Source organism: Cervus canadensis, chromosome 11 (genome assembly GCF_019320065.1).
Source record: "Cervus canadensis isolate Bull #8, Minnesota chromosome 11, ASM1932006v1, whole genome shotgun sequence".
NCBI classification, from domain to species: domain Eukaryota; kingdom Metazoa; phylum Chordata; class Mammalia; order Artiodactyla; family Cervidae; genus Cervus; species Cervus canadensis.
Genome location: NC_057396.1, coordinates 46211160 through 46219201, shown reverse-complemented (window position 1 = coordinate 46219201; position 8042 = coordinate 46211160). Strand labels below are relative to the sequence as shown.

Genomic DNA, 8042 nt, shown 5'->3' with positions numbered 1-8042 from the left:
GCACTACAAAACTTTCTGTAAGAAATTCAAAGAATTCACATGAACAAATGTAGCTTTAAAAAATTTCAATTCACTGATGTCCCAAAGTACATGAGGCATAAACCGTGGCCTGTGTTCTTGAAGTAATTTGGACATAAACTATTGGGCCACAGAAATATTAATACAAGAGAGTCTCTACTGACTTCACATAAAAAAGTGTCTGGAGAATATGGATTTTTTTGTAGGGGTAATTACAGAAAGACATAAGAACTTTGAGGGCAATGTACTTTTTCCAGAATAGACTTTAAAAAATGGGGGGAAAAAAGTAAAAATAAAGACACTTATTACATTCAAAACTTACTGGCTATAGGAAAAAACAGCTTTAAAAAAATTGAAGTCTGGTGGATTTACAATATTGTGTAAGGTTCCAGGTGTGCAGCAAAGTGAGGCAGTTGTCTACATACATACACATGTTTCCAGATTATTTTTTGTTTTGGGTTATTTCCAGTGATTGAATATAGTTCCCTGTGCCATATAGTAAATTTTTGTTGCTTATCTATTTTCTGTATAGTAGTTTGTATCTGTTAATCCCATACTCCTAATTTATTCTCCACAACCCCCCCACCCCCACCCCGCCCTTTCCCTCTGGGAAACATAGAGTGTTCAGACAGAGCTGTACTTGAAAACATGGGAAAGCCATGGTAGTGCCTTGAGTCCCTGGAGAAGCATCATGAACTCAAGAAAATCCAATGCAGGATGTGCGTGTTCTTGAAACTCCTGCCACACTAACAGGAGGGTCGGTTTCCAAATAGTTGCTTTGTACACTGGTGAATCTTGTTATTATTTATGGCCAAAGTTATGTGTTTCCCCTGTAATTTAACAAAATAACAATTCTAGATCATCAACTGAGGGAAATAAATACGAAAAAAACTATTACAATTATATATATAGTGAATTAACTGTAAATTTGAAAACTTCAAACATACTTTCCACATGCTTGTTCTCAGGTCACTAGAGAGAATGATGACAAAATTAAAGTAGTCTGGACAAGTCTAATATGCTTAGTAGCCCCTTGCAAATGTGACCCAGAGGACTAAGCAGAGACTACAAACCACTCCAACCCAGGAGCCAGACCAGGGTGGAGAGCAGACATTCAGGTGACTGAATTACCAACTTAGCCTGATATCCACAGGCACGTACAGGGTTAACTGTACCTGGCAAAGGACTCTGGGGTGGCAAGGGAGTCGGACGGGCACCTCCTGGCCATCAAATTGGGTGATTGGATCACCAGGTTGTTCTGGTCACCCCATTGGGTGCACTATCTAAATCCAATCACTCAAGAGTTAAGCCAATCACCAATCAAGAGGTCTCCGCCCACCATGGGACCATGCCTCCATATAAAGGCCTTCTCTCTTCTCTGATTCAAATACTCATTACAAACTGGACCCAGCCGGTCATCTCCCTGGCCTTCAGAGTCCCCTTCAGACCCTGAAGTCCTCCTGTCCAGCTGGAGTCCCAAGAGGCTGCCGCCATGCCCTCCTCCCCGCTCAGGGTGGCTGTGGTCTGCATGAGCAATGTCAACAGGAGCATGGAAGCCCACCGCGTCCTCAGGAAGAACGGGTTCCATGTCAGGTCTTTTGGAGCCGGATCCCACGTGAGGCTCCCAGGAGGGGCACGCAACCCACCCGTGCTCTATGACTTCTCCACGTCCTATAAGAAGATGCACAGCGACCTCTCCTTGAAAGACCAAAAGCACTACAAAAGGAATGGAGTCTTACACATCCTGAAGAGAAATGAGAGAATCAAGCCTGGCCCAGAAAGGTTTCAAGAGTGCCCAGATCCCTTTGATGTCATCTTCACCTGTGGGGAGAGAGCCTATAACCGGGTGGTGGCCGACCTGTGCGCCAGGGATCAGGAGACCTGGCAGCCTGTGCTGGTCGTCAACGTGGACATAGACGACACCCTGGAGGCAGCCAGCCTTGGAGCCTCGATCATCTGTGAGCTCTGCCAGGGTCTCCAGCAGGCAGATGACATGCAAAGTCGTCTGGCCGAGCTGCTCCAGGCAGCAAAGGAGAAAACAGGAAGGAGCTTTCTGCACACGGTCTGCTTCTACTGAGGAAGCTTCTTGGCTGCTTTCAGCTACTTTGTCAGTAAGAACTCATGCCTGGACTCTCGGGCTACTGGGCATTTTCTGGGAGAGGCTTCTTCAAAGCCGTTTCTGCTAAAGGCAGTCTATGTTTGATTTGTTTTCAGGTACGCAAAGAGTCGGACATGACTGAGGACTGAACTGAACACCCCACGCAGTGAAGGAAGTGGAGGAGGAGAGCATCGCATGGCCCAGGGAACATGGAACACCGGGAGACATGCCAACCCTTCCAACGTGGGGAATGATGGTGTGGAACTGGACCTGGAAGGAAGAACTCAGTGCTCACAGGCTTCTGCACGGAGGTTAATCTTGAGGACTCTCTTTGCTGGATGGACAATCAAGGCTGATCACGGAGCCCGGGACAAGCAATGCATTGAAGGATATTCTAAGAAAAAGGAACAGTGTCTATTTTATTCATCTACACCGATACTAATTTCCTTTTGTCCTTTCGGCTTGGTGTATCAATATGACGGGTTGTTTTTTCTGAAGTGGGATGGGAATACCTTGAATGGAAATTATATTGAATTGGAAATATTTCTGCTTCTAGATTGTATGTCTTCGACAATTATCTACTTGATTATAAGTTCTAGGTAGATCATTGGTGGCTTTTTTGGGCAAACTCCAAGCATGATTTGTTTAATCAAATAGCATATTTATGAAATAAAATTATAAATCAGTGTAGTCCATGGTCACATTTATTACTAAAATCCAAGCCCTATCTTTTGAACTATGTATCTTGTTTAAATAAAACAAATGAAATAAATTGAAATACAACTCTTTAATTTAAGAAAGGGTGTCTCTTCATTTGTGGTAGGGGATGGATCTTACCAACTGGGTGTCTTGATTTCCTGTTTTTCAAAGCCTATAAATCCCATGTAGAAAAGCATTCTCTTTTCTAGAGAAGTTACTTCTCCTTCAAGCATTCATTGTTTTGTGTATTGTGCTCCTCCGAAAATGGATCCTCGTTGTGCGGAAATGAATCATTCTTGGTTCTGTCCAGCTGTGTCACCAAGTCCTGTGTGACTTACAGGAGAAAATAAAGGAGAGACAGTGGGGATGGTGAAGTTAGCTTACTCACTAGCAGAAAGGAAGTGTGGACTTTGTGTAGGTGGAATGCAGTGCCATGGATCTGGAGGGATCAGCGAGTACAGCAAATGCTGAGGAGAGGACTGCACTGAGGAGGAGGGAGGTAGCTCTGCACAGGGGGAGAGGTGTGGGAGCAGAGGGAGGTGCTGGAGTTGAAAAGACAAGACTTGATGAAGAAAAGAGAGAAGGATGGTATGGAAGCACTCTCAACTTTCTGTCTCTCCCCACATGTGAGCAGGTGCATCTCTATCTGAAGGGGGCAGTGGTAGGGAGGTGGCGGTTTTCTTTCCTGGTAGAGTCAGTGGTATTCAAGATGGATCTCTCATCTGATGGTGGACAGTCACGGTCAGGAATGGATAGGGAGTCGGAGAGTCGGTTGAGATGATCTTTTCCAATGATGGGACCACAAAATTGAAGTAGGGAGATTTAGGAGCCCTTTGAAAGAAAGAGAAATGATTTTTCCGGGTGAACTTATTTGGCCAGAAAATCCACATGCAGAAAAAGCTGTTGGTTTAATTCCTGTCTGTAGGGATATTGAGGAAGTAAATATGAGAGAGTGCCACTGGTTCAGAGTGCTGTAGATGTTACACAGGAGCAACTATTAATGCCACTTAACATAGTAAGTGTCCCTGGGAAAATAAAGGGAATAGAGCTGGATGAAATGGATGCTGAAGAATAGTTTGTCTAATAGCTATTAGGGTTGAAAAAAATAAACAAAAGTTTGGAAGGTGGGTGGTTGAAGGTTGGTGAATATTCTGCTTCAGATTTTGATGTAGTGGCAGAGATCTGGGTGGAAGTATGGAAGCTGCTGTCACAGGGGAGTGTGCAGAAAAAGGCAGTTGGGGAGGAAGTGACAATACCAAATTTTGTTGGTGTTGAATGGGTCATGTCTGCACTTGAAGGGTTTGTTAAGTATTTGACCTGTATCTATTGATTTTACATCCAGAACTGACGGAATATGGGCTTCCTCAGAGTGGTAAGTCCAGAAAGACAGAAGATAACATTGAGGAGAAGAGATTTTGTCTACAGGATTGATTGAAAAAAAAAAGAGGTAGTAATCATAAAAAAGATACTGACATCATTCAAAAGAGGACTGCCTCTAAAGGAAATCAATCGTCATATAAATAAAAAAGTATTCAAGGCTATCTCAAGGTGAAAAAACAGGCACGGTGTCCAGTTAAATGGTGCTCAGAATTGGCAGAAAGTGAAGGAAAGCCTTCCCTGTAAGGTCTCCTCTACCAGCACTGCAGACATCAGGGAGGCTTATGGGATGACACAGAGACACTGCTCTAGCACTAAGAGCTCAGCTGTGGCTGCCACAGTGCTGGCATGCCGAACAAGAGCCGCCTCCTCACCCTGAGTCTCACAGATAAACTCAGGGGCACACAAACAGACCAGATGTAGGGGTTTCTGCCACTGTGTGACTCTAGAGCCATCCTATGAAGAGAAAGGACCATGATGGAATAACTTCCTCCTGTCGTATCATGATTGCAGTTGGGTTCTGAGATCCTTCTCTCTCTCTCTCTCTTGCTCCTGGCAGGTTGAGTTAGGTCTCAGGCAGTGACTGTTAAAAAACATTTTCACATCATATTTAAGAGCTGACTACCTTTTCAGGTATGCCTGACCTTTTCTCTAATCTGCTTTTTCTCTTCAGAATATTCAACCTCCCATCTAGAGGCAGTGCTTCTCAGGGACTTTCGAGGTCCAGTTAGGTTTCTGAAATCTCTGCTATTAGTCAACTTGCTCTCAATCTTTAGTGCCCTTCCCTGCGATCCAATTCAGTGGTCTGGGAGTCCAGTTTCCAGGTTAAACAAGCTCCCCTTCAGTTCATGCTGATGCTCTGGGAGTCACACTTTGAGTACACTTGGGCTGTTTACTAACATAGGACTCTTTGCACTCAGAGAATCACTGCAATGGACAGAACATTCAGCCTGTGGCTCTATGAAGAGATCTTTGCCCTCACCATTTTGAAGTGACAGCATTAAGTCTCCTTAGTGCTCAATGTCCCGATCCCAACTTTAATATCTGTACTGTTGCTTCATCTGCTATGCAAATGGAGAAAAGCAATGGAAAGGCTTCTATGTTGTGTATGGAATGCTCAGACTGAGCTGCTTTTGGAGACAAGATAAGGGAGGAGGATCTGCTCAGTTCACTCCAGAATACTGATGAATTAAAGAAAAGCGAAAGGAGAAAATGTGGTGTTCTTGCAACTTGTGAAACGCTATCAAAGGGCAGTCATATTTTCCAGAGGTTGCTTTTGACACTGGTGCATGATTTTCTTGACTGATAGGAAGAGCCATGAATGCCTTCCTAGGATTTAGCACAACTGCTCTACTGGAGTATCAACTCTAACATGAAAAACTGGGGAACAACCACTGTGATTCTTTGCTCATTGGATTAGGAGGCTCAGGAATTTCAAAGACCTTTTTCTTTTCTTTTTTTTTTTTCAAAGACATTTTTCACATGCATGTCTTCAGCTCTTTGGAAGGCTGGTGAGAAGCCAGGGAGTAGTCTACTGTTTTCCTTGATACCAATTCTGCCCCATACACACAGGCACAGATAGGGTTAAGGGGAGATGGCAAAATGCTCAGGAGTGGGGTGGGGGGTGGGTGGACACATAGTGGCATAGAGGTTGGCTGATTGCATCATCGATTGTGCTGAAAACAGCACTGGGTTCTCTGCTCCCAGCCCACCATTCAAATCCAATCACTCAAGAGTTAAGCCAATCATCCATCAAGATTTCTCCTCCCACTCAGGACAAGTGCCTCCATATAAGCACCTTCTTTCTTCATTGACTCTAACACTCCTTGGAAGAGCTGGACCCAGCCGCTCATCCCCCGGCCTTCAGAGTCCCCTCAGCCCCTGAAGTCCATGCGTCTGGCTGGAGTCCCGGTGGCCGCCACCATGCCCTCGTATCCGCTCAGCGTGGCTGTGGTCTGCATGAGCAACATGAACAGGAGCATGGAGGCCCACCGCATCCTCAGGAGGAAAGGATTCCGAGTCAGGTCCTTCGGAGCTGGATCTCGAGTCAGGCTCCCAGGAACTGCACGCAACCTCCAGGTGGTTTACGATTTCTCCACCACCTACGAGGAGATGCGCAAGGACCTTGTGCGCAAAGCCCGAGAACGCTATAACAGCAATGGCATCTTGCACATCTTGGGAAGAAACGAGAGAATCAAGCCTCGCCCGGAAAGATTTCAAGAGTGCCGAGATCGCTTTGATGTCATCTTCACCTGTGAGGAGAGCGTCTACGACAGGGTGGTGGAGGAGCTGTGGGTCCGGGAGCAGGAGACCTGCCAGCCTGTGCACGTGATCAACGTGGACATGGACGACACCGCGGAGGACGCCACCCTGGGGGCCTTTATCATCTGCGAGCTCTGCGAGCGCCTCCAGCAGGCGGACGACCTGGAGGACTCTCTGGTCGAGGTGCTCCTGGCAGCCGAGCGCAAAACTGGCAAGAGCTTTCTGCACACGGTCTGCTTCTACTGAGGATCTAGTCTGGTTTCAGCTCCTCTGGGTAAGAACTTGTGCCTGGACGTTGGGCTAGGTGGTATTTTCTGTCAGAAGCAGCTTCCAAGGCCTTTCTGCTAAAAGCCATCTACACGACTTTTTGCAGGTACACTCCACCCAGAGAAGGAAGTGGAGAAGGAAATCATTTTCTGCCAAAGTAACATGAACGCCCTGGAGGCATCCAAACCCTTCCACGGTGGGGGACAATGGTATGGATTCTTGACCTGGAAGGAATTCTTCAGTCCTCACAGGCCTCTGCTAGGAAGTTAACCTCGAGGACTCCATTATCCACATCAAGAGACCAAGGTTTACAATGGACAAGTGATGCATTGAAAGATATTCAGGGAAGAAGAGCAAGGAAACCCCACCCAACTTCATTCCATCATTTTTTTTTTCTTCATTATTTTAATACAATTTCCTTTTTTCATTTTTGTATTGTGCAATAGTATAAATGCATTTTTCTTTTTAGTGAGATAGGATTATATTTAATGTTTGAACTTTAGAAATCTATTTTTAATTTGTATGTATTTTGGTAACTGCAACTTTCATAGAAACTCAGGTTCAATAATAATAGGCATTGATTCCTAAAATTTGAGCATGATCTGTTCAATTCAATATTCATGAAATGAAATAAAAGCTTCTAGTTTATAGAAAATGTATCTCCTAATTTTTGGTAGGGGTTGCATCTTACAAAAGGAACACCCTGGTTTCTTACTGTTTAAGCTGAATGAATTCCACAGGGTAAAGCTCTCTTTCCTCAAGTGGATTTTCTTCATGCATAAAAGGTTCATTGAGTTTTGAACTCCTCTAAAAGTGGATCCTATCTATAGGGAAGTGAATCCTCTTAGGTCTGACCAGCAATGACACCAAGGCTTGTGTAAGTTACAGGAGAAAATAAAGGAAGGGGGAGTTGGTTGAATGAGGTATCTTGCTATGTCAGAAGGTTGATGTGGACTTTATTTACAGAGCAAAGGCAGGATGGAGCAAGGGTGGACCTGGGGGCATGGGATGAGCTCCTAGAGGATTTCCAAAGGAGAAGTGTGGATTGATCAGTAAGGTGGAAGCTCTGGACAGGGGGAGAAGCTGTGGGATCATCAGAAGATGGTGGAGTTGAAAGGACAGGACATGCTGAAGAGAGAGAGGGAAGAATGTAGAAGCAATGTCAATTTTCTCTTTCCACACTGGTGACAGGGTGTAACTATCCACATGGGGCAGTGCTGGCGGTAGGGAGGTTGAGGCAGTCAGGGCTGGAATGGGAAAGGGATTGGATAGTGTGTTGAGATGATCATCCCCAATGATGGGAACATTCTGGAGGGGCGGC

The 8042-nt window shown here is 45.1% G+C and overlaps 2 protein-coding genes across 2 annotated transcripts; both read left to right on the top strand.

Moving 5' to 3' along the window:
* Nucleotides 1–1510: 1510 nt before the first annotated feature.
* Nucleotides 1511–2095, top strand: LOC122450606 (RNA polymerase II subunit A C-terminal domain phosphatase SSU72-like). Its single transcript, XM_043482981.1, has one exon. It carries the CDS (start codon nt 1511–1513, stop codon nt 2093–2095), a length of 585 nt encoding a protein of 194 aa, XP_043338916.1.
* Nucleotides 2096–6115: 4020 nt separating this feature from the next.
* LOC122450604 (RNA polymerase II subunit A C-terminal domain phosphatase SSU72-like) lies at nt 6116–6700 on the top strand. The gene has a single exon (XM_043482980.1). It carries the CDS (start codon nt 6116–6118, stop codon nt 6698–6700), a length of 585 nt encoding a protein of 194 aa, XP_043338915.1.
* The last annotated feature ends 1342 nt before the right edge of the window (nt 6701–8042 follow it).

What these genes read in the sequence shown, in the direction of transcription:
- LOC122450606 (XM_043482981.1), top strand. Translation starts at nt 1,511, where the DNA reads ATGCCCTCCTCCCCGCTCAGGGTGGCTGTGGTCTGCATGAGCAATGTC.
- LOC122450604 (XM_043482980.1), top strand. Translation starts at nt 6,116, where the DNA reads ATGCCCTCGTATCCGCTCAGCGTGGCTGTGGTCTGCATGAGCAACATG.